Source organism: Ammodytes marinus (assembly GCF_949987685.1).
Source record: "Ammodytes marinus genome assembly, chromosome: 18".
Classification (NCBI taxonomy): Eukaryota; Metazoa; Chordata; class Actinopteri; order Uranoscopiformes; family Ammodytidae; genus Ammodytes; species Ammodytes marinus.
Window position 1 is genome coordinate 10,147,865 of NC_137222.1, and position 26,792 is coordinate 10,174,656.

Here is a 26,792-nt window from a genome sequence, read left to right on the forward strand (position 1 = left end):
GCTGGCGCCCCAGCCTGACCTAACTATCCCAAGGCTAGAACTGTGCGCTGCTGTACTTGCTGTGGAGATAGCCGAGTTGATAGTTGAAGAGATGGATGTCACATTCAACAACATCACATACTACACAGATAGCAAGGTGGTCCTGGGATACATCCACAACCAGTCGAGGAGATTCTATGTGTTTGTGCATAACAGGGTTCAACGTATCCGTCAATCACCCTGTCTCGGCCAGTGGAAGTACGTCCGTACAGACCTAAATCCAGCCGACGTTGGATCAAGAACAGCTACTCCAGCCCTCCTACGCAGCACAACGTGGCTCACCGGGCCGGACTTTCTCAAGAGTGAATCCTTGTCCACGCCTGAAACTGAAGAGAGCTACGGTCTCATCGATCCTTCCTCTGACTCTGAAGTATGTCTTCAGGTGACCACAAGTATCACACACGCAGCCATAGGAATGGTTCATCCTCAACGCTTTGAACACTTCTCTAAGTTCAGCACTCTCGTCACAGCAGTTGCACACCTGATCCATGTAGCACACTCCTTCACCCGCCCTGTGCAAGGTGAGTGCCAAGGGTGGCACATCTGTCGTCCTACACAGGAAGAGCTGGCAAGAGCTAAAGTGTTCATCATGAGGAGTGTCCAGAACCACTGTTATGCTGAAGAGCTAAAGTGCATAACCAAAGGGTTCCCCATTCCAGGTCAGGCAAAGAGAGATGAATGGCCCATGGGCATCCTCACCAAGACCTTTCCAGGAGAAGATGGACTGGTTCGGAAAGTCGAAGTGGAAGTCATCAAAGGTGGAACCAAGAAGACTTTCTTTCGCCCTGTTACAGAAGTTGTTCTGCTTCTGTCTACAAAGACTGATTCCGTTAATTAATGTGGAGTCTTGTAAGACCCCAAGCGGGGAGTGTTCTGCCCCTGGCATTGAAAGTGTATGTTGTTCACGTGTGTGGCATATGTGTCTGTACCTTTAAGAGGGAATGCTCTAAGGGAGGGGCTGCTAGTTAGGTGACCGGAAGTCACAAGCACGTTATTCACGTAGAGAGAGCATGCAGGAACAACAGTTTGATCAGCTCTTCCATTAAGATTTAGTTCTTCATCTTCTTGTTTGTTAAAGCAACGTCTGTAAGTATTATCTTTATTTTCCATGTGTTGGATTATAGATTTACCGTTGTATGCTTACTGTTTAGCTTTATTAATACCTGCCTTATGTTTGTACTGTCTTTACAGTTTCACGAAATTACCATTAAACTACATGAGTAATCCTCAACACGCTGTGGAGTTTTTTGGGAAACGTTTAGCTGATTGGAGAGTTAGCTTGCTTGGCTAGCGAGCCCAATACAATATCTGTGATTCGTCTTCAACAGTCTTGATTTCTCTAGATGCTGACTTTCTCAGGTCTTTCTTTCTTTGGAGAATGCAACATGAAAAGAAAAAATAATAATACTACTTCATTCACCTGCTAGCCTTGTTGGAATGTGGAACTGTGAGTGTTGACGCACTTATTCTCCAAGGCTTCTCCTTGATCTGATGTGGTGCTATCGGCTGCTAAGGAAAGAACCATCTGCGGAGTGAGTGTAAAATTAAACAATGGTTAAGTCTTGCATATTTGGTTCTTCAACAGCAAATTTTGACTTTAACAGGAAAAACAAATCAACACCTAAGCAGAGGGAATTTAGCAAGAGAAAAAAAAACATGTAAGAGGAACTTCTTAAAGGTCACATATTATGCTAAATGCACTTTTTAAATGTGTTCTAACATATCCATGGGTCCACGGTGTGCCTAGAGACTGCCAAAATATTAAGAAAAATAACAATCTCTCCTGTTCTCACTCTCCCCCTTTCTGAAACCCCCACCCCTCCCCCCCCAATATACTCCAGTCAGAATTTTCCCCTTTTCTGACCTCACAAACTGGAAAGCCAGAAGCTTCCACTGTGCAGCCCACACCCCTATTTCTTATTGGTCCACGGCCCTGACAGACAGAGGGCGAGGCGTATCTGGCTTCGCTTCCGGACAGGGGGCGGGGGCAGCTCAAAGATTGTATATTTACGAGGGGAGCTGCAGCTCTTTTTAAAAAACAGGCCATTGTGAGATTAGCTGAACATCAGCATAGTACAATAAATTATCTGAAAGTTTTTTTCAGCAAACAATTAAAGAAAAACGTATTAGGGACCACTAAGACCATATAATATGGTGTATAATAGTACCGAAAAGTGTATAATATGGGAGCTTTAAAGCCTCCAGTGAGTCCTCCATCTTTGTGACTTAGTCGACATAAGGTGAGCCCGTTTGGGAGATTGCGGAGGCTTTGCTTGGAGAGTACAGTCTCTGTGTGTGTGTGTGTGTGTGTGTGTGTGTGTGTGTGTGTGTGTGTGTGTGTGTGTGTGTGTGTGTGTGTGTGTGTGTGTGTGTGTGTGTGTGTGTGTGTGTGTGTGTGTGTGTGTGTGTGTGTGTGTGTGTGTGTGTGTGTGTGTGTGTGTGTGTGTGTGTGTGTGTGTGTGTGTGTGCACAAGATACGTGTGTGGGTTTGTGTTTAACTTGGTGGTGTGGGTTTGCACATTCATATGTGAGCGCAATCGCTCCCGAGGCAGTCACTCTCTCTGCTCAATAACTCACATGGCAAGGCAGCACCTAATAGACCCTAGCCTAATATCAGTTAATGTCAGTGAGGCTTACAGCCGGCTACCTGCTGTTCCACTGTGGCGAGAGAAAGACAGAGGTGGGCTGGTAGAGGCAGCGATAAGGTTTGGAGGAGGGAAAGTGAATAGGAAAATACATGAAAACAAGAACAAGGCTAAATCAAAAGAGCAAAGCTGAGCAAAAGTTGGAGAGTGAAGTGCTGTGGGAGAAAAAAGAGAAGCATTGCACCAAATAAGGATTCTTAAGCCTGCTGGACTGTGAGGCAGCAGTCATTTGTTTCCCACTAAAACAGATGTGATAACCATTAACCTATAGCCATTAACACCTGTTCCAGGAGTAATAGAAGTGCTCTCTGATGATCATAGGGGGCTAGGGATGTCATTTCCATACATGTTGGTATATACTCACTTTTCATTCATGGTCATTGAAAGAGGCTTCGCTGAGATGAAACCAGATCTTTTTTTTTCGTGATCACACATTGTCGGCGTTTGCCACCTGCGTTCCTGAGATGAAGTACTTTCACACGGTCTCCTTCAACTCAAGGGCCAATTTGACTTCATTAAAATGGAAGAGTGTGTTTTTTACTAATTAATTAACCTCTTCATTTCTCCACTTGTCTTTGCAATTACACAAAAAATTGTGACAGCGCGTTCAATTCATCCTATAGGCACATGTTCGTACAAACCACTCCCAAGTCACTCTCCGAAACGCTCACCTTTATAAAGTTCTACATTTCTATTTCACATCAATTGTGCTTTGGCAGCAACCCTTAAAAAAAGGACAATTATTTAGTGTGTTTAGTGTAGCTGCTGTTGTGTGCTGCTGGCGCTACACTGTTAAAATCTATGTGCTATGTCCGGCAGCTATCGAATCAATATTAGACCAGAGGTTGGAAATTGAGAATATGCAGCACAAAACATTAAACCCTCAGGCTCAGTAGGTGAGTGGCGTTGCCTCACAAGGGAGGGCGGGGGGAGGGGGGGGGGGGGGGGTTGGCTAACAATGCCAGGCATCCAAATTGCCTTTAGCTACCTCAAAACTCCCACCCAAGGAACACTGCATGGAGTTATTTGTGGACCAAGGACAAAATCTTAAATTAGTGGCTGGATGTTTTTAGTATTGATTAATGAACTGCGGGGTGGCAGCACTTGTAATTTCTGTATCCCCTCTGGACTGCTATCCGTCTTAACTCTTCTCCGGCTTCCTCCCTCTCTCTCAGCATCACTCTATAGCCTGGCCTTCCCAATGCTGTTGCCCCATGCTGTAAATTTACTCATTCATACATTATTCATGAACATCAATTCACAAATAGGTGGCAGCCCCAAAGCCATTGTCAATTTCATTCAACGGCATGAAGATTGCCACATGGAATACTTCGCCCACGCCCATCTCCACAAGGCCAAACTATAAAGCAGTTAATTACCACTTACATTATGTGATGTGATTTCCAGAGCTGGCCTTTTTTCAAGATGAGAGAAACTGTGCCCACTTACTTTGGTCATATCATGTCGATCGACAGTATACTAGATAACATAATAATAACATTTAATCATGCCCTCATGTCAGTCATATCAATTTGTAACTACAGTATAAAAGAATACAGAGACTGCCTCTCCGTTTCGGGCCCTATATTGCCGATTCCAATCCAAAACAATTGGGCTGTGTAAATAATATGACAAGACTTTTAACCGTCCTGTGTGTGCATTTTGTGTTTCAAGGTGGGAGAGAATAAACCAAGCCTTGAAAAAGGATGCAGTAAGGGATGCACACAGCTTGTGTACAAAGGCACACACTCACACACTTGCTTTAGTACACCCACACAAATGCATACTGTACGCGCATATCAAGGTCTCCCATCAAAGAGTTGGTTTCTTGTCTTTTACGCTTGTTTTATTGGGCTTGTGGCTCCCTGTTGTGACTCCTTCAGTACACAATCCCTATTCGGGCAGCATAAAAATTTGAAGAGGAAGGCACTTTATTCTATCATCTTCATCAAAAAGACAGAAAAGATATGCTTTGCTGTGTCCTCTGACTGCCTGTTAAGTTGTCCTTTTTGTCAAAATATAGAAGATGGTCAAACTTCTCGGCCACTTTTCGATTCTCGTGCCAAGTGAGGAAAGATAAGGTCCTGCTGTACTCCTCTGTCCTTTATCAAATTCTCTAAAGTGCTGCTTTGCTTTCAGGGTGATGACTTGAGACTGAGAGTCAGTCAGGGAGAGAGTTTTTTTGTCACTCCTGATTAGGGTGCCTCGTAACACCGCAGTGTCTGTGTATTAGGGATTAAGAGAAAGAAAGAGAGACAGAGAGAAAGAGAGGAGGTGGATGTTTGTGATGATGTATAAACACAAATGGATGGGGATATAAAAAGTGAGAAAAGTGGAGTAATAAAAAGTCAAAAAAGCAATTGCTCTAATCAGTCCATTTAACTAGCTAGCCTGCAACCTCATCTCTATGGTAATGCTCCCGGCCACCACAGTTCATTTCCACAATTACCTGAGGCAGGCCAACAGAGATATCAAAGTAGAGTTTCAAAGAGAGAAAAAATCTATCCAAGCTCATGTTTTATGTGTTAATTGTATGCAAGACACAGGCGGATAAAAGTTAGGTTGAGTGATTAGTGATTTGTGTGTGTGTGTGTCTGCGTGTGTGCATATATAGGAGACATCATAGTAATGACCACTGATTGAAAACATACTTTGTTAGAATTGAGAGGAAGTGAACTGGCATCTCTTCGGCTACCAGTGCAAGACTCTCAAAGAAACGGCTGCGTTAATTGACCAATGCAGCAACACGCTACTTACAAATGTAGTCAATTGTTTACCGTAAAAAAAACTTGCACACGGGCACAAATGCACAGGAGGCACACAACCGCTCATGTACACACACACACACACACACACACACACACACACACACAGACTGTACTTTCCAGCAGAGGCTGTTTCATTGACAACATGGCCTCTCAAGCCTAATCAATATTGGCCATGAATAGTCACCAGATCTCCTCCTCTCAGTGGAACCATCCATCAGCCAGAGCTGTGGCCACGGCTAGAATAAGAGACGGTAACACAAGTCTCAAGGTAAACATCTCTGATTGTTTTATTGCGACGCAAATTAGCCAGTCTTTTTTTTGGATCTTGTCCTTTAATAACTATTTAATCCATCATCTGGGGGCCCTGTGCCCTGGGTGATACTGGGTGCTTCATCAGATATTACAGCGATTAAGCATATTACATTGCAATCGGACCCGCTACACACACACACACACACACACACACACACACACACCCCAGCTCTCATTAATCTTTGATTGCAGCCCAACCAAAATTGTTGGATGGCTCTCAAGAGCAAGTGTGGCAACATCTTTGAAATCCAACGCGGTGGGAAGGCGAGACATTGGATTGATTCATAATGTGATGAATAAAACACATTAAAAGTATTTACATGTCATTTAGCTACATTAATTTTTTAATGTATGTTAATATCTCATATTTGGTTTGCTTCCTCCTCTTTTAATTAGACGGTCGCTTCGCATATTGCACCCACATAAAAATTAAAAAACTAATTATAACACAGTGTTTAGGGACTACTTTTTTTGGCATTGTTCCAACAAAAAAACATAAATCGGTTAATATGTATATTTTGTGATAGGGACGACAGTTTGGAACAAGGCCCCATTTCTTTCGTTGCATGCCTCTCTTTCAAACCCTGGGCAATTATCTCACTTAGGGATGGAGCAAAACAGCGTGGCGGCCAAAGAAATTACAGACACGCTGTGTCAGGACGGATGTCAAATATCCGGCTGGTTGTTTTCTGGCTCTCTTGTGAATGCATAAGGAGAGGACTGGGAGGAGATTGCCGATGCACTGATTAATGAACACCCAATGAGCATAACTAGTATGCAGATGCCTTCATCAGGGTATATAATAAAATATATATACAAAAACTTAAGATGAAGCATCAGAGGTGTAGCACTGTTAATTGTGTTTATTGTCCTGTTTCACTTCATTCTCATTGTGTAGGCCAATCGGAGAGCAAGCCTCTGCCAGCATCATTCCACAGTGTTTGACCTTTTGTTTAGTTTGTATCTAGTTGTTTTCTTCTACTTCCTGTGACATGTCAAAAGGCGGAACAAGGTCTGGTTAAGTGCATGCTGCTCCCTAAAGAAGTTTAAACCATTTTAAAATACTGTGTAGGAATGAAAAGTGTTTCTTTTGTCAAGCCAGACAGGTATTTTCTCCCTCTATATTTTAGGGGGAATGTGTTTCCCCCCTTGCTATTCGTGCATCCATTCTGACTTACCTAGAATGTTGCAGCCCTGCTCCTCGTATAGCCTCGATACATTCTCCAACACCCCTTCCCCCCCTCACCTGCACTGCACCCGCACCCAGTTGTCTGCTCATGTCCAGCTCAAAAACACTGGTGTGGCTTCTAAGGGCACCGCACTGACATATTCCCACAACTTGTTTTTTTTGTTTGTGTCCAGCTCCCACACCTCTGCACTCCTGCATTGCGCCCAAATTAACACTTCATTTCCTGCATCACCCATCACACGAACACACATGCACACACACACACACACACACACACACGCACACACACACAATAGCTACATGTATGTACTATTGTTGTTGATGTATCTTTGTTTTTTGCTGTGTCATTTCATTATTATATGTGCACCTGTTTCATAACTGAACATAATTGAGGGATCACATTTCTTGCTGTTACTGATTTTCTGTTACCACTCTATCTATCTCCATCTATGTAAATGTCCAACGCACTGCACAAGAGAAGCCTGTCGTCAACACATGAAGTGCAAAAAACTTAAAACAGAAATACACACACTGATGTTTCTTGACTAACACTGAAGCCATTAGTCTTCCCTTTGGCACAGAGAATGAGCAGCCTCTACTGGTGAGGATTATGAGTGTGCTTGTCTCCCTTTTTTCTCCCGTGCATTCAGTTAGTCATTTCTTCATCATTACAGAAAGTGCCAGCCCTTTGATTTGACACAAGCTTGCAGTATCGTAACTGCTGCACTCCAATGTAAGTCTATAAGTGGTCATTTAAGTGCGGCGCTATATTTGCAGTTCAGTGCGAGATCATTTGACAGGACTAAAGGGAGCGCGATTATTAGAATGTAAAAGCCAGGATGTCAAAATGTAGATAGTGAAATATTTCTAGCCGATATGTCTATGATTATTTAGTTTGAATAAGTAGTAATACTGTTTTGATTTATTTACGTAGATCTATATAAAATCATTCTGGTTTCTTAGCCTTATATCAGGCTCACCCTTAACTTAGGTTGCAAGACCTCAACCTCAAAAATGACTGATTTGTGTTATTGTTTTGGGGGGTTTGAATGTCATTCCTATACTTTGCATGTACTTTGCAATAAGTAACTTCCTAATTCAAGAAGTTACTTATTGATATATGGCTTTATAAGGAATCTTAACAACACAGCTTAACATCGTGTTTCACGAGGCAATTAGTACAATTTCAGTTGTGTGCAGTTCTCTTTTTAAAAGTGTTTGTTTGGAAGTGAAGGTGAACATAGACATTTAAATGATCCTCCAATCCATCGCTTGTAAAAATGTTTTTTTTACTTTTTGCAAGAACTCCTTCCTTGTTCAGCCTTGACCTAAGAAGGTTACACGTGCCCAATTAGCAGCAGCTGAGACGGGAAAACAGAAACTCTGATCAACAGAATATAGCCTTTGTAAGCTCGGTAACCAAGGATGTCTATGTATCTATTCAATACTCATTTCCTCAGGGGAATTAAGGAGTATTTTTAAAGTGCTTGCATCAGTCCACAAAGTCAGCTTCTAAATGAGTGGAAGAAAGCATACAGCATGGCCTGCCTATACCACCACAGTTTGCTGCAAAAGCTGTTGGGTTTCGCTCCACTTTTTTCGAAAGACAAGGCCGTTCAGTCATCTCTGGAAACTATTGATGCGCTTATAATTCATCATCTGAACCGATGGGTGGGCTGTTTAACAAATGTGCCCTATAAATGGTCGATATAAGTGTATTGTGGTTCCAGCTTCAGCTTTCTAAAGCAATTGAGAAAAAGCTCATGATTTCTTTTTCCTTTCTTTTTTCTTTTTAAAGGAACTCCTCTTATGAGCCCAGTGTTGGTTCTGACTTTTCAATCAAGGCCACTATTGAAAGCACCATTAGCCTGTATTGTTGTTGTTGTAGAATGAGATGTGGAATGACAGTGTAGTTAGGACGTAGTGGAGTGAGTCTACTTTAATGTGTCTTTATCAGTGCCGCGATGTGAGGACCAGGTTTTTTTTCCTGCAAGGACGAAAAAGACACAAGAGACAATTACCTCCCCGCAATTTACCACTCACTATCAGTTACACAGTCGCAAACTCAGATGTATAAACTCGCTCAAATGCGCGAACACCTGCTCTCCCGCACACACATACGCACGAACACACAGTCACAGGCACACAGGCATTTACATCTAAGTGACTTACATCTATCCCCTTGCGACTTATTGGAACTCAGATGGAAAGACACACACTCTCACATACATACACACACACACACACACACACGCACTGTTTAATACACACACACACAGAGGCACGGACACATCTCTCTAAATTGCCTTGTAGATAGCGCTCATCTGTGCCTATCACTAGAATGCCTGTGATTCTGAAAGCGGCAGGGAGAGTGAATGAGAGATGGAGGGAATACAAGTTACCAATGGGGACCAGGCTGAGCAAACTGCAAACAAATGCATCACTCCATGGGAGAAATATTGACATTGATGCCTGGCTGTGATATATATATACAGTATACAAATGCATTTGGGATTTGAGCTTTAGTATGCTTAAATAATCATATGTATCTTTAGGGGGTTTGAATAGAAATAGTATACCCTGAGGTGCCAGGCAAAGACAGAGAATGAGGCAGAGAGAGGAGGGACAGAGTTAGTGGTTTAATACATATATGCATGGACTGCTCTTGAATATTTGTATTCATCCCCACCAGATGTAATTTGTTAAAGCCTGTGTTTTGGAGATTATCATTCAAATGGGAAGAGTCTGTTTGCCACTGCACTAGACTTTGGCTATTGCAGGATTCTTGTTTAGACGAGGGAGCCCACAGTGTCCGCTGGCCTTAATGAACACACTTGGGTACTATGTGAAACATGAGTAAATACACACTGGCCGGTAAAGCCAGCCTGACATTAAGGAATGTTCAGGTATGGTGAGGCTGTGGAAGGTGGTTGTCTGTACGTGGGATTGCTAATAGGCTGCGCACCTGGAAATCATATAGATAGAACCTGGAGTAGGTATTAGTCTTGACCCTTCTCTCTGTCTTTCGCTCTCTCTCTATCTCTCTCTTTGTCTCTCTATCGCTGTTTGGAGTTCTGGATAAGTTCCTGTTAAAAATGTCAGGCTCCTGTGTTTGCCCTCTGGCGGTATGTACACACAGCACTGGGCTGAGCTACACATGGGAGTTAGAACAGATTGCAAAAAAAGACTATGATATGTTTCCCTATAAGTGCAATGGGGTAGGGGAGTTTTGACCAAAAAAACACTACTCAAGGTTGACATTTTTACTTGTCATATTAGAATAATGACATGTTTATTTAGAGACTGCATTCAATTTAGGTTAGCGGCAGCTGCAGGGCACCGGTGTATGCTTCCTCACTGTAATGCTATAGTGCCTCACAGTGAAATAAACAGAAAGTAACCATAAGTGGAGGTTTAGTTTGGAAACTTTCGTCGAGAATGAGACGAGATTGATACCACGCGCATGTCTGTGAGGTAAATGTGGTGTCACATACTGAAGCTACTTCGTAAATAACTGTCCATAAGTAACCAAATCAGTTTACCAGCACCTCCACAGTTCACTGATTAAAGGTATAGCCAGTTCTTCTAGATAATGATTGTTGCCAAAATTAACCTTTTGTCAGAAACGGTGAATATTCCCTTATGATACGCTATACCTGTTGTACGTACTGTGTGTGTGAATAAACACTGTGTATACGATCGTTCTTGAAAGACAAGCAGCCTGGCCATCATGTTAACCACATTTGTATGTTAGGGTTGTTGTGGTACGGATTAATGTCTTCCTCCTCTAATGAGCTGTCAGTAGAATAGACGCTATTCAAAGGTCCCTTCCTGCCACATATATAAATACAGTATTTGATATACTGTATGTATATAATGTGTACACATTTTCTAGCACAGAAATCTTCAGAATTGACACTTTGACTGTTGTGAATTTGCCGCTTAAACTGTGCAGAAAGGGACAGATGCCACAGCAAACTAGACTTGCATTATATGTTTCCCTCGAGGGTAGGAGAAGGGAGAAGGTTACGGTTATTTAATGGTTGTATTTGCTCTGAGGCCCAGCAAAGACCTGAGGCACCACTATTTACACTAGCCTTATCCACTGAGGAGAGTTTGCAGTGTTTTTTATTGCAATTATGCGAAATGCACAACCAGATACATCACCTTGTTTTTATAATGTATGTCTCTATCTTCGGATTCCAGAAGGTAAATGGGTTTTGTAAAGAACGTTGGCTAAAGAAAAGGAAGAGTATATAGAGTGTCAAGGACAGTCCACATCTGGCAAATGAAAATCCATGAAGCTACATATCGTTTTTGGTCCACACATGGCTCTGAAGTTTTTTTTTTTTTTTGCTAAGGCCTTGGCTGGGAAGCTGGGCTGATTTAATTTCGCAATCAATATTTTTTTTTATTTCTGCGAGCATAAGCCACGGTAATCTTTTTACAGCACCTCTTCTCTCCCTCTCTCTCATCCCCCCTTGCCCTTGAGTCAATCCTTCCATTGTGACACTAAGGCTGTGATTGCGTCTAACAGGCTTTGGTGGTGATGGGAGGAAGCAAAGAAGAGAGGAAGAAGGAAAGAGAGGACATTTTTTAAATCAACAATATTGAAGCTATATCCACACCCCAACCCAACCCCCTCCAGAGTCCTTACGGCACAAGGTCTGTGCTCTGATGAGACTTGGTCCCATAAAAGTGGATTATGGCAATCGCTGCTGTTTGCCACGCTCTCAGAATTCAGCCAGACAACTCTTCTTTTCTGTCGACAGGCAATGTGCTGCAACTTGCTTTTGTATGGGACCAGAACGGTCTGTCTACCGAACTAAAAATGTGGCTCAACATACGCCTGTCTCACTTGCTCCACTGCTATTCATTTAGCATGCGATTTATCCACCGGGACTTAGCATCCAGGCGCAAAAAAATATTGAAAAGGGGAAAGAGACTTGGAAAACATGATAAGAGCTAATATTCCATCAGTTCTGTCTGAACATGTATGGCATTTATTGTTTTGGTCTTTTTGTTTTTGTTAAACCTTGTCCTTTTGATAGTACAGTGTGTGGGTCCTCCTCGTTGTATCCTTCTCTTCCACCACTCACACTTCCTTCTCTCATTATCATTCTTTCTGCTACTTATCCTCTCCAGCAGAGAGAAAGGGAGAGATTCCAGGGGGTCCATCTTATCTGTGGCTGCAGCTCTCTGTTTTGCCCTCAAACTATGGGGGGGACACACAGCTGTTGTCTTTATTAGGCCGCCAAACATCAAACACACACACACACACACACACACACACACACACACACACACACACACACACACACACACACACACACACACATATTAGCTTGTTTTGGCATTGGACCCATGTTTGTTGTTATTTTAGGCAACCAGGGAAGAAACTCTGTGGTTCTGGAATGAATCTCCATTGATGGCAAGGCATGAAACATTATCTGCACCTTGATGTGTTAAACGGCTCAATATTTTCTCCATAACTATAAGCCAACCGGTGAGCCTAGCCACGTCCATTCTTACCTCTGTGAAGTATGTGGGGAGAAATGTCAGCACATGAAACATTACAAAAAAAAAAATACAACTTGCCAGGCAGAAAAACAGCAACATCTCCAAACCCCTGTCTCTTAATGATTCAGAAGAGCAGCAGCAGCTTGGCAGGGCACAGGAACATGTCGGGATTCCAGTTTTTCTGTTTCCTTTTTTTTTTTTCTCGGTGAACTTGTGTTGAGTTCTTTAATGGAGTTCAGAAATGGAACTGCAGCCTTTACTAGTTAACACAACCGTTCGATAGAGAAGAGGTGTGATTCTTTGTAGTCAGTCACGTAATAAAGTGCAAAAAGTTACTAGAAAACCTTGTTATTCTGTATGTCTTAGCACGATGTGTTTGAAACCGTGTACAAAAGAGTACTACATGATCACCTAGTTCATATTAAATTCATTTATTGTAAAGGTATTTGTAACTTATATTTTGAGTAACTAAGAGTTTGATTTTTTTCCCCATCAATCTATATCTATCTATCTATCTTTCTCTCTTTCAGGGACAATAACTTCATTAAGGACTTTCCCCAGCTAGCCGACGGCCTCATGGTCATCCCCTTGCCAGTCGAGGAACAATGTCGCGGGGTGTTGTCTGAACCCCTGCCCAACCTGCAGCTCCTCACAGGTGTGTGTGTGTGTGTGTGTGTGTGTGTGTGTGTGTGTGTGTGTGTGTGTGTGTGTGTGTGTGTGTGTGTGTGTGTGTGTGTGCGTCTGCGTCTGCGTCTGCGTGTGCGTGTCACTGTCTGTGTATATTTTTTTTCACGTCCGTCTCTCCGGTGGAGGGCTGGACAAATAGATTAGATTTTTCGGCAGGCAGCTCTATTATCTCTCTGTGACCCATTATTAGTCAATGGCAGAATTAAATTCAGAGCTGACTACTGAGAAAAAGAAGAGAAAAACATTGCACCCGTGTTCACGTTGAACAAATCATGTTGAGTGAAAACTCCTCTAGCGGTGTCTCGCCCTGACACTTTGCAGTCCTAGGCAGTGTGTTCCTGTTGCTGATACATTGCCTCCATTTTGTGAAATCCACAAGGGCAAGATCCTATAATATATATATTTTTTTAATTCATGGACTTGTCCTTGAGTATACGTTCCATGCCAGTGAGCTGTTAAACCCCATCTTAAAATGCAATCATAAGCAATAAACACACACACACACACATGCACCCGTTTCGTCCTTTTATCCTTTTCTTGACTGTTCCACCCCGTCTTGTGTGGGGACAGAGTCACTTAGACATTTGGCTTGAAACCTCCACCTCTTCTCCCTTATCCCTTCCATTAGTTAAATTGGTATTCCTTCCACATTGACCCCGGAGAGATTTCTTACTTTGGTTCTGCTTTCATCTGCATTTTTGAACACATGCACACCCACGTAGAAACTAAACTGCCCTTTTTTTAACACACATTCAAAATGGCGTAAGGTGTGACTTTGAAACACTTTCCAGTGCCACAGGATCAAGGTATTTTTAAGCATTTGTTCTACACTTTTGTGGCTTCAGTTCCGAACCTGTGTGTGTGTGAAAGTTTGGTAATTGAATTGCAGAGAAAGGGGCGAGATTGCTCCCACTTCTGATGTCAGCAATCCAATTGGAGTTCAAGTTGAACCATATATCTGCCATTGATCCAAGAACCAGCTGGGGTACCACGGGCTGGGATAATAAATGATGCCAAGGCAATAACGGATCACGCTGGCTGTAGGCAATAAACTGTTGAAATGAAATGATGGATTTTATATACCGTATGTATTAATTTGTTTTGAATTGCAGTGTCTCTGCACGGAGCTGAGTTGCGTTATTGGTTTTTAAATTGTTGTTTTCACCATCCGTCTTATATCGCTCTTCTGCTGTTTAAGTTTGTCTACTGTTTTCCCCCCTGTCTTTGTGTCTTTCTCAGGGGATGCTCAATTCAGTGAGGCGGTAGGCTACCCTATGGTCCAGCAGTGGAGAGTGCGCAGCAATTTGTACAAAGTCAAACTCAGCTCCATCACCTTATCGACAGGTCAGCGTCTGAATTATTTGACCTTGTGCGATTTCTTAACATCACAGCATCATATTTATAAGTCTGCTAAAAGCCTAAGGGAATGTATATATTGCTTTTCACTCTACTCTACCAGCCCATACAGCACTTTGACTGCATTCTGGATAATGGAAGACTATCTATTTTGTTGTGTATCGGTCTGTGCTCTTGATAGATCTTGATTTTGACAGGAATAATTGTGCATTTTAGAATAACGCATTTACACCATGAGCCTGACTTTAATATCCCAACCATGTGTCCCACCCTTCTCGATAGGGCTGCACTCAATCCCAATGTTTCTCCTCAAGAATTGATATCACGATCATCTCACACAACTACAGTATTGTTATTCACCGAAAACGTAAAGTAGCAGCTTTAGAATACACACTATAAATAAATAAACGCTAGCACCCAGTCTATTTGGACAACCAACAACTGTATTCAAAGCTTCTTGGTTAAAAACACAAGTCTACAGTATCAATATGTTGGGGCTTCAAGGAAGAATACTGGCAAGTTACAACATATTTTCAGTTGTTTAGGTGAATGATACATTAATAGGTTGTTTTGTTTTACATCGTGTAGATAATTGTCATTTATATAGCAGCTTGAATTGTTACCAAGCAAAGAAATGAACATTTAGGCATATGAATCAAGATTCAATACATTTTTTTTTATGATTTATTGTGCATCCCTACTACTGGATACAAAAAACAAACAAACAATTCTTATATTACCCTCTTGACATGGCAGGTTTCTCTAAGGTGATGAAGACACTGTCAGCGGACAGCACGCGTGAGGAGCTGCTGGCTTTTCTCCAGCAATACGGCAGCCATTACATGTCTGAAGCGCTGTACGGCTCTGAGCTCAGCTGCAGCATCTACTTCCCCAGCAAGAAGGCCCAGCAGCAGCTCTGGCTGCAGTACCAGAAAGGTAAGTGTGCCGCTGACAGACGGATAGGAACGGACATAAGAGATGCAAACTGCTAGATGGATGAATGGAGATGATACGCTCACATTCTATTTATTGATTCCTATGGGGCTGGATCTGTCAAAGGCAGACAGATTTTTTTAACATAACATTTTAAAATCTAAAGGTTTGTGTGTGTGTGTGTGTGTGTGTGTGTGTGTGTGGGTGTGTGTGTGTGTGTGTGTGTGTGTGTGTGTGTGTTTGCGTGTGTATGTAGGAGAGATGGCCATGTTTTGAGAAAGGATAAAATAGCGGTAACTTCAGGAGGGATGGGGCTACTACTATCAAATGTAACTGGGCCAATGTAACTGTTTTGAAAAAATAAAAGCAAGCAAACTATCAGAAATACACAGTGAAGAGAAGTAGAACAATGTTTTACTATGATTTAGCAGGTGGGGTTATACTTTTGGCTGGCTATATTTATATCTGGGTTATGTTTAAATACTTTGTCCTCCCTTGATTCGCCTCCTGGTTAAAAAAGCAACATAAGCTGCATGAATTGAATTAAGCATTGAGCGCGAGCATCCCGAAAAGCATCTTGCAGCAGCGTTCCATTAAAATCGTGTTGGTTTTTTAAATCCTGTTTATGCCTGAGCCGAAAGGATGCTAAATGATTGGCACCTGGACCTGGGTTTTAAAATGAATACTATTACACACTTGCTTACCTTGTAGGAAAAATATAAAAACACATTAGGGGGTCAAGGAGGATCAGGATAGAACGCCCACACCACATGATATAACAAATCTGTTCTCAATGCAAGTGTGCTAAATGGCAAGGACAGGATTTATTGTGTGTGTTCTGGCTTGAGAAAGCCAGGCTCTGTATGAACGGAAGTTGAGGCAGACATACATAACATCTGATAGAAAGTGGTTCAGTTCGCACACTTTAAGCAGTAGTATATGTTTACTGAAATACAACTTTGAGCCACTTGGATTATACGATATTTTTCTTAATGTGTTCTACTTTTACATCCAACCCAATTCATTTCAGAAGGTATTGTATCTTTATTGTAGGCAACATGTATTTGACAGTTTGAAGCTGCTATTTATTCAACAGCTTTAGATACAACATATATTGGCTTTAAAAAGAGTACATGAAGTAGTTACCATTAAATCCACCTCTACCGACTACATTATGCTTGTATATAAAAGACATGTATTCAATAAGAAAACATGTATATAATTAAAGGGCCCATCCTGCTGCACTAGTACTCTTATGTTTGATACTTAAAAAATACTTTTTGTTGATAATAATGATGTGTTCTAGATTAATTCATGTATATTCTGAATGCATGTCTTTAATTGGTATGTGTAATCTTCATGTTATCGTATTGAGACTTTGTAAAAGGATCTGTATTTTTCCACTGATTTCCAAGACATGGAACGATCTATAAACAGAGCTTCCTGCTTTTGGCAATTACACTCATCATGGACTTCACAAGCCTACATGTTTGCACTATTATTATTTGTCTCCCCCCATCGCCACCTACCGCACTAATCAAAATAGGTTTAAATGGAACTCTAGAGGCAGCCAATTATGGTGACAAAATGCTTTTACTAGGGTTCACATGAAAAACAGAAAATCCACATTTTTGATTAAAGCAAACGCAAACATTAGAAGGGTATGTGGAAAAAAGTGCAACTAATATTTTAGTTGTTTTATTATTATTTTTTATTGCACTCAGATAGTCAACAATACAAACATGAATTTGACTGCACAAAGAGATGTCTGTAATGTGTTCTACACACGTGTAAAATGTACAGCCTCCAACAGATATAACATCTTAAACACATGGCAGTTTGGTTCATGGACAATATTGCAGTATTGCGATCCAATAGTGAGACACTCTGATGTTCAGCACACTGACACAAGGACACTTGATTTTTGTAGCATTTTATGCTTTTTTTCTGTTGTTTGAAATTTCCCTATATACTTCTAGTGACCACTTAAATAAAGGCTGGGCACTAAAATACAAATCAGTTTGGATGGCAAGGTTAACATGCAGCTGAACTAAAGTCTGTTAGTTAAGTGTTGAGCTATTACATGGTCAATGACAATGAAACAAATACATCATTTAAATAAAACAAAATAAATTCAAAAAACACAAGGATACACCTTTAGCAGACCACACCTGATATGTTCAGTGTATGTATTCATCCTTATTACTTTTCTTAAGTAGAAATGTTTTTAGAAAATCATTGATTCTCAGATATGTGTCTTTGTTTGTTGCTGTTTATTAGGGCTCCAGGTGCAGAGGTAAGAGGTCAGCTTTGTGAAATTATTTTTCCTTAAGGCTGAAAACTGAGTCCGCATGCAATATGCTCTTATGAGCAGCCTGGACTGTATAGCCTCAGAGCAGGCATATTCACTATGTTTACTTTATACTGTATACAGTATTGATGGGAGGGTTTCAATGATTAACTTGATTCCCCATATGTAGGCCACTAAATATTTGAGTCAATGTGTTTTTTATTGTTAATTTAACGGAAAGCATCAGCCCCATATGGACTCAAAAATCCAATCAACCTACACGATAAAATAATTTATAAGGTATGCAGATAGCTTAATTTAACTTTAGCCTCACGCCAGCACTTACAAGCAAAGCCCTATGTATGTTATTGTGTTGACCAAATCTAACAACACAACAAAACCGGGTTGAAAGCGTCTGGTGTTGAATAAAAACCTGAGGGAGACAAAACAACATGGAACCCATGTCCAAGTGTAACAAAGCCAAAGTTTTCACCCATTATTGTGCATCATTTCTAAACATTATTCAAGTTGTAGCGGTCTGCTCTATACCCAATCTCACCATGCTGGCTATGCTGAGATAGCAACAATAAGTCATTTTTCAGATGAGCACATGATTAAGCCTTTAAGGAAAGACAATGAACTCAAGTTACAAAGGTTATGTGGGTTATGTGCCATGGGAATGGCAATGGGATCCAGAGAGCAGATGACAAGAGTTGTATATTGCAGACAGTTACCCCAACCTGCCCCCTAGTGACGTAAAGTGAGGCTGAGCCATGGAAGACACAATGAGAGGGCTGACTGGATGAACACACTGAACACAGTTTTTCAGGAAGCAGATTTTTTTCAAAACCTTTGCCCTGAAGGTGCCCTTTGTGCTGCTTCAAAAAAGGTCTCAAACAGTTACTTGGGTTGTGTCTGTGTACAGACACTCTATAGGCAGTATCAATAAGTACTGGGGAAAACGTGAATTGGACATCAGTAACCATAATTCTGATTGCATCATCTCAGTTACCCCTCAAAAAGGCATACACAAAAGTAGACTAATTAAACAGATTTTCACACACAATTAGATTTGTCCTGACAATGTCAGTAAAAAATGTCACCCCACAGAACCCAAGTAAAAGATGCATTACCATTGCTCCCTTCTGTAGGTAACTTAATATTCTACAATTAATGTTCCCTGAATATTATTGAACATGATCTAATCAATGCTGATACGTTGGTTGCTGTTTTGCAATTAGCTCACTGCACACTTATGCTTTAAAGCTGCATACAGCAGCACCACCATCATGTCTGTGCTACTAAAACCAAACTCTAGGAAACAGTGTTGTGTCAATAAAGTGCTTCAAAAGGCAGAACGCCTCATGTTAGGTATGCTTTATTTGATATTGTAAATGTTCATTTTCAGCTCTTCTTCCTCTCCTCTTTCCTTCTGCAAAGCTGAGCCATATCAGTGAAAACCATGCATCGCAAGCCAGTCAAGCTGCATGGTGGTGGATATAGCACTCAATAACAGATGAAGGAAACTATATAGAATTGTTTTGTGACTGCCATGAGCTTTGATATCAATGGCTTCTTTCACTTATAACTGCTGCCAGTACTTTAATGTAAAAATGTAACACAGGTCTGTTTTAGTGTGATCCATTAAAATCATATGGTAAAGGCAGCTTAAGCCACCAAATGTGCTTATTAAAAGGCGGAGTGCTAAGTGCGCTGCTTTGGGCACGCTCTGTGTGTGCACCAACGGCATTGATGAGCAGCGCTTTTCTTAAAAATTTCAACTGTTTTTAACATAAAGCGCTCCGCCTAAAAACGTGAGGCACAGGGACTGTTTGAACGGCTCCGGCTGCGCCTTTAATAGGCGCGCTGCCACCGCGTCCTACCATAGAGAATGCATTGCAGACAGGCGCTTGAAAAAGCCCGTTTGGTGGACACGGCCCCTAAGTAGCTATTTTTTTTTATTTGAGGTTCTCCCCTTTTTATCTAATAGGTTTTATTTACTCAAACAAAGTGACTATAACATTTATTTAATAACCCAATGAAAGTTGGAGTGAGAAATGTTTGGGACTGCAGCCAAACTAAAGTGACAAGATAGTTTTTTTTCTCCAAACTTTCATACACAATTACCAACACATACTGTACCTACTAAACCTCTCATGTGCATGTGCAGATACAGTAGACTGGATTGTTCACCTCTTAGGACATAGAAGAGTGCCTCCTCTGAATGTACGTGTAGACTTTGACACAGTGGTCCCAGCAGTCCAGCACTAGCAGTTGTCCTTTGTGGGTGGTGGCCACTCCCACGGGTAAGGTCAGCCCGTCCTGGATGAGGACTTTGAACCCGCCCTCTTTGGGAAACTTGAGGATCTCTTTCCTGCCGCTGTCGGTCACTAGTAGATCCCCGTTGGCGTCCACACACATGCCGGTGATGCATCGGAAGTCCTCCGCCTCAGAAAAGAAGTGGCTGAGCTGTTTGCCCGGCTGGCCGTCGCTATCCACCGAGCCGATGGAGAAGCCACCCTCCAGATGAGGCTCGTTGTGCCGTTTCTCCAGGTTCATGGCCAGGCCCTGGGTGAAGTAGACTGTGCCAGCCGCGTCGCACGTCACAAACTTGGGCCTCACGGCGGAGCACAGGCGGCTGTAGTTGACCACGCCCACGTTACGGTCCACGGTCAGACACCACAGCTTGCCGCCTTCCACGTCCGACACCACGAACTGACCCTGTGGCGTGGCAGCGATGCCCCAGGGTTTGACCAGCTGGTTCTTGTGGCAGGCGACACAGTGTCCGTCCATAGTGTAGATTTTAACAGAGTTGTCGTAGTTGTCTGTGACCCCGATCAGGCCTTGCGGAGTGACGGCGATGCATAGTGGGACGAGGTTAGGCAGGTCGGCTCCCAGGAAGCCCAGGACAAAGTTGTCGATGCTGCTGGCGTTGCGGCGGATGTCACGCTGGAAACCCTTGCGGTTGAAGATCTGGATGCGGTAGTTTCCGCGGTCGGCCACCAAAATCTCGCCCTGTGCCGTCACGCATATGCTGACGGGCAAATTGAACATGCCGGGTAGTGCTCCCTTGCAGCCCATCTTCTTCACAAACTGGCAGACTACTGGGGGCCGTGCACATGCACCTGCAGCTGCTCCCGGCGATCCCCCCTCCGCGTCCATGGACTTTGACTTAAAGCTGCCCGGTGAAGCGCACACTGCCTCATCTACAGCCGCCATCATGTCAATGTCTCGGTACATATCCATCGGTGGTGCCGAAGGACCATATGTGGCTTCTACAGCCTCACTTACACCGTCTACGTCGCTTTCAAGTGCAGGCTCCAACCCGCTGTCCTTATCCTCTGTGTTGACGGTGTAAGTGTGTGTGGTCAGTTGGCCCACTTCTACAGGTTTGGAGTGCTCTGTTCTGACCAGCGCTGGCTCTTGCAGCTGAAACATGGCGGGCAAGCAGCTCCTCAGATCCAGCTCTTCATCGTCATCGCTGCCTCCACCGTCATCCTTTAGCAAAGCCATGTCGCTCTGCCGCGCCAGCATGGTCAGATAGTCACAGCGCGACAACACCTTCACCTCGGCAATGTCCAGGTGATAGGTCTGCTCCTCCAGGACCTGCCCGTTCAGCTTTTCCACTTCTGCCATGGAAGCCGCGAATGTCCTTCGAGACCTTTTCAGTTCCTCTTGGAGACGTTGCTCGGCCACAGTGTAGTCCTGCTGCACCGCCTGGTACTTAAGTCGCACGGACTTTGAAATGTTATCGATGGCCATCTTTTTCTTCTGAATTTTGCCCATGACGACGCGCAGAGCTGCTAGTTTGCCGCCCAGCTCTTTGCGGCGCTGTTCTGCGGCCACCCTTATCGGCTGGACCGAATGGCCTTGATGCAGGTGGCCCTCCCCTTTACACAGCTCACAGAGCACTGTGGCACAGTTGTGGCAGTACTGTCTTGGCAGGCGGTTGCAGCAGGACTTGCACATGAGGGCAGCGGCGGCAGCACTGCAATATGTGGTGCAGTCTAGGATCTTGAGCACGGTGAGGTTATCGGCCAGCTGGGAGATACTGCTCATGCGGGAGACCCTGCTACAGAAGGGGCAGCGCACACCGTTGATGGTGTTGGCCAACAGCTTCTCCAGACACTGCCGACACACCGTGTGGCCACACTGCAGCAGTTTGGGTCGCATTTGTTCCTGGTTGTAGGTCTCAAGGCAGATGGGGCATTCAAGAACCTCCCTCAGAAGATCAGGGTCCAGCGGGGCAGATGCTGCCGCCATTATGGTCCTCTCCCCTGAGTCAGGAAAAAACAAAAAATAAATCCTGTTAGTTATACTTTGCCTTAATGTGTTAAATTCTACTGAGAGTAAAACACAGTTGTACTAACTCAAGTGAGGAGGTGAATACATAGGGCCTAAGTGCCATGTTCAATTTGAAATGTCATTAAAGGTGCTACAGGAACTTGTATACATGTCTTAAACAATGTAATTTGTCCTCTGATGCTCATAAATTACATTAAACAGCAAACGAGACCATCAGTGCAAAGAATGCTATTATTATTATTAGTTTTTCTTAATGACTGTATCATGGGTTTCTCACCCTGGAACTATTGCTGGCCTAGTAAAAACACTACGGTTTTGTCCAAAGGGGGTGCAAGAATTAACAAAAACTGACAGTTCCTCGGAGCACCTTTAAGCTGCGTATTGTATATTTTGTAGCAATATACAGAAGTGAAACTCAAATTACACAAGTCAGTCTGATGCGCATCTGAAGCTATTACTTTGACTTTTTGACCATACACTATAGTCCTAAACAGTGTCACAAACATAATGGGTGTGGGCTAGTTTATAGCTTATTCCATAGGCAAATGAAAAGGTGTGTTCCCGATTACAACTAGCACAACATGCTAGCTCTTATTTCAATGAAATTGGCTAGCTGTCGCAATGTAGCTTGACAATAACCAATACACATGGTGCGAAAGTGAAAGAGTTATTAAGGACCAAATCCATTCACTGACAACTACATAATGTGCGTTAATCAAAATAATGTGTTGTTGAATAGTTAAAACAAAATATTTACAACGTATACAGCCTTTAAAGAACATAAGTAGGCTAACCGTAACAAAGCAATGGTGAAAATGTCAGGTTGCTAATTTATGAATTGTTATTGTTTATCAGAGAGCTAATTCTCACAAGGTTGCTCCATGCAATGATAGCTAGAAAGCTAACTAGCCAGGTTATATCTATAGGCGCAGTCGTGCTCTCTTGTTGCTAAAAATGTGATGTTCTTGCTATCCATACTTACAAACGAATTGCAGTGATAAATGCCCAATTTTATAAAAGTGAATCCGAGGGCTCTGGACAACACAACTATACGTTAATGCTGCCCCTTGACACAACCCGACAATACTATAACATTATCACGAGGCTGGTTAAGATGAAGGCGCGTTCAAAATGATATCGTGCGTCTCGTCCATGGACCTATACAGAAAGGTCACCGTCGTTGTTCTCTTTTGACATGTCTGCTTTAAACATTACCTTGTCTCCAATGAAAGCTGCTTGTACGTACAGAGGTTTTGATGGGTGCTGTGTTTCTGTTACTGCTGCTAGTGTGAGACTGCAGTGTTGGCGACGTCATGTACGCAGAGTGTTACGTAATTACGCACAGCTCTGCCTGAGTCAGACGCGTTTTTTGATTGGCTGCTCTGGAGGCTTGTACAAGGGCACGAAAGGGTACTGATCCTGATGCAGTTCATGGGAGTTTACCTCCATGGATTTATACCTTATTATACTATCTATGATTTATACTTATATTTGACTTCCAACATGAGTGGAAACCCTTAGCAATAGAGTAATTCACTTATGTTAGTTGCATTATTCCCAACATCCCCATATTCACTTCCGCTTTGGTTGTGGACAGACCTTTAACTGAAAAAAGAAAATCTCACATATCCCCTGTTAATTAATAAAATTGGAGAAGACATATATAATTATATTTAAAAACAATACATTAAATACAGTACAAATGAAAAAGAAATAAGCAATAATTCATTCTCAATGCAAAACATGTTTTTTGGTTAATTTGCAGTCATCATTGGATAAGCCTCAAAGTCTGCCACCATGCACCCCATGAGCTAGAGAAAAAAAAACGATATAGGCCTTTGTGTTTTGGGCATTTATATGGGATTCATGCGGGCTGTTATTCTTTACCTAAATATTATTACATTGTCTTTCGTAAAAAATAAAAAGTAATTTAAAAAATAAAATGTTTCTGAGGTTCAAAGGTTTTTGAACTGGTGTGCCCAGAATTAGAAGTTGGTGGGAAGGGGGTTAGTATGAGAGAGATAACCTGATGTACAGTCCACAGAATATAGCTGCTTTGAAACATTCAGAGTTGGTTTCATTTCTCAGTTCTTAGACATAAGCCAGTAATTGTAGAAGGAGACCACTAGATGTCAGAATAAGTCTTTGAGAAAATGTCCAGGCAACACAAATGCAGAGAATATGGGAAATAGCCCCATCCAAGAATTAGCCTGCTTTTCTTTTCTTTAGTCAAGCACTTTGGAAATAAATTGGTTCTTAAGATATGTGGAATATACATTTATAGTGTTGTATTTTTAACTGCTATATCAATAAAGCAAAGTATAGCATACCACTGTTCAATTGGAAAGTCACTATATAGACAAGGTACAGCTCACACGTAAATGCACATTTGGATTAACATGTGTCTCTTTTGTTTTACCAATAGTGTGTAATACTGATAAATAAATAGGGATATTGAGCTAATGTAGATAGTACCAATGGTCTGTTAAAATCAGAGGTCTTTGGTATATTTGTAGCACAAGCATATGTTTTAATTAGGCAAAAAACTACAATGCCAACAGAAACCACGTATATATCCGACAACAGCTGTCTTAAATGGCTTTGGAAGAAATCTGACACCTTTGCTGTTGTTGCCTGGGCAACATAACCCTTGCCAGAGGGGATGGGTCCCTGATGAGTCATTATAATATCCACAAAGACATTTTAATTAACAAAGGCAGTGCGAGATCAATGGCTAAGAAAACTCTCTCAATTTATCTCCTCGCTATGTTTGATGACAGGCAAGTGTTGCAAGATGCAAACTGCAAAGATGTCATCGTTTATAAAAAGCGTGAAATGACGGGCCACTCCTTTAACTGCACATAAATACATGTGGTCCAATTTAATTTCACCCTCGTGAAGGGTGTCGCTGTTGGTCAAATGTCAGCGCAACTGTACATTGCACAAACACAAACAAACAGACGCACATACAAAGCACTTTAGTGATCCCAGATGGAAATAATATGTTTGCCTACAGCGCAGTGTGATACCAGACACAGAGCAAGCTTTATAGTGAAAAACACTTGAAAACAACAAGATGAAGTTGTAAAAGTCCAAGAGTAAATAAAATAGAGGAAACCTGGGGACAATTAATGTCATACAACTCTTACAATCACATTACGTTGGCTATGTTTTATTCTCCAGACAGTTCCTTGATCATGCCAAGGCCTTTAGTTAAAAGGTATGGGGGAGTGAATAAGACTGGTTTCGCCACAGCCAACCCCGAGCTACAGGGCTTTATTGTGAGGGCTCTTTTTTCGACAGCTCTTTGCTGTGTCTGTGTTGCCTCAAGAAGTGCATGTACTTGGGCTCCCGGGCCACCCCTTGAGCCTGTTTACATACTTTTGCACACAAAGTTACTACCCAGCCTTTCAACTGCTTGCCATGGTCTTAAAGACACACCCGGGGAGGGAAGCATAATACATAAACAGATGTATGTACAGGCTCGATTTCTCCCTGGCACACACACACACACACTCACGCACACACACACACACACACACACACACACACACACACACACACACACACACACACACACACACACACACACACACACACACACACACACACACACACACACACACACACAGCAGGGTCATAGCTGCACATGAGGATACAAGGGTCATGTCCTCAGTGTTTTCTTTTTCTGGGAATTTGAAGGTTTCCCCTGACCTCAGGTGGTGTTTACATGTAATAATTAAATATTATACATTGTAGGGTTTTGTTTGAGTTTTAAAGCCGATGCCAATATATTTTAGATTTGTTAGATAAACATGTCTCCTTACCAGAATCCCCACAGTAATCCCCCCCAGAAATTGCCCACAGACAATGAATTATTGCTACAGCTGGTTGGTTTAGTCTAGCTATAGCCTATTAGCTATACACCCATTTTACCCCTTCATGTTGTCATTATTATGTGTCGCTCACTATTTTGGAATCAGGCTCTCAACAACATAACATAAAACACTTATTATATTCTAGTGATTTTATTTTGCTTTACTTTACTGATACCATTTAAAACATAACTTTTTTTGCAGGTTTAAGTGACATCTAGGCTCTTTGGTGTCAATGGCTTGGTTTGCAATTGAAAACTCATTTAAGACGTTGTTAGTAATACTACTTTGGGTTAGCTTTTAACATTGCTGACTTGATCGGAGTGAAATTGCACATGTATACATTTAGACGTGTTCCTCTCCCTCTCTCACACAAAGCCATACGCTATTTGTTTCATGCACAGTGTTATTTGTGCTTTTTGCTACTGATTTGAAAGATGTTTGAGTACACTGATATTAGAACTGTTAACAGGAAATAAGTCATTTGAAATATTAACCCCTAATTGGTCCCAATTACACCACTTTGAGTAATGTCAGAGACCTTTCCTGCCGTCTTACCAACTTCCTTTTTCTCTTTTTTTTCTTGGTCTGCGTGTGTATATGTAATCTGTATAGTAGCTATATTTTGTTTAGTGTGCGAATGTGCGCTTATGTTATACTAAATGCATGGGTAATCTGATGCATCCATCTATACGTGTGCGTCTGTGTTTTTGTCAGCAGGTCTGTGTGATTGTACCTTAAACATTTGCCCATGTGTGTGTTAACTATTACAATTGCTGGGGCAGATTTTCCATTGTAAAATTTACATTTCTCATGCATCGATGTACCTCCACATTGTGTAGCACTGACACATCAAAATCATGCCTCAAAGAT

At 42.1% G+C, this 26,792-nt stretch overlaps 2 protein-coding genes across 2 annotated transcripts in view; one reads left to right on the forward strand and one right to left on the reverse strand.

Annotated features, from left to right (window-relative positions):
* Positions 1–26,792, forward strand: part of astn2 (astrotactin 2) — a gene marked incomplete at its 5' end in the record, with an annotated part of 278,723 nt that overhangs the window by 203,484 nt on the left and 48,447 nt on the right. Inside the window, 3 exons of the mRNA XM_080046601.1 lie at positions 13,004–13,128; positions 14,400–14,504; positions 15,273–15,452. Of these exons, the coding sequence (XP_079902727.1) occupies positions 13,004–13,128; positions 14,400–14,504; positions 15,273–15,452 (410 nt within the window). The remainder of the gene's footprint in view (positions 1–13,003; positions 13,129–14,399; positions 14,505–15,272; positions 15,453–26,792) is intronic.
* trim32 (tripartite motif containing 32) lies at positions 19,697–23,328 on the reverse strand. The gene is made up of 2 exons (XM_080046653.1): positions 23,260–23,328; positions 19,697–22,016 (listed from the first exon to the last, which is right to left on the reverse strand). Exon 2 carries the CDS (start codon positions 22,000–22,002, stop codon positions 19,936–19,938), a length of 2,067 nt encoding a protein of 688 aa, XP_079902779.1. The 5' UTR covers positions 22,003–22,016; positions 23,260–23,328; the 3' UTR covers positions 19,697–19,935.

Coding starts and splice junctions, on each gene's coding strand:
- trim32 (XM_080046653.1), bottom strand. CDS start 22,002: ATGGCGGCAGCATCTGCCCCGCTGGACCCTGATCTTCTGAGGGAGGTT.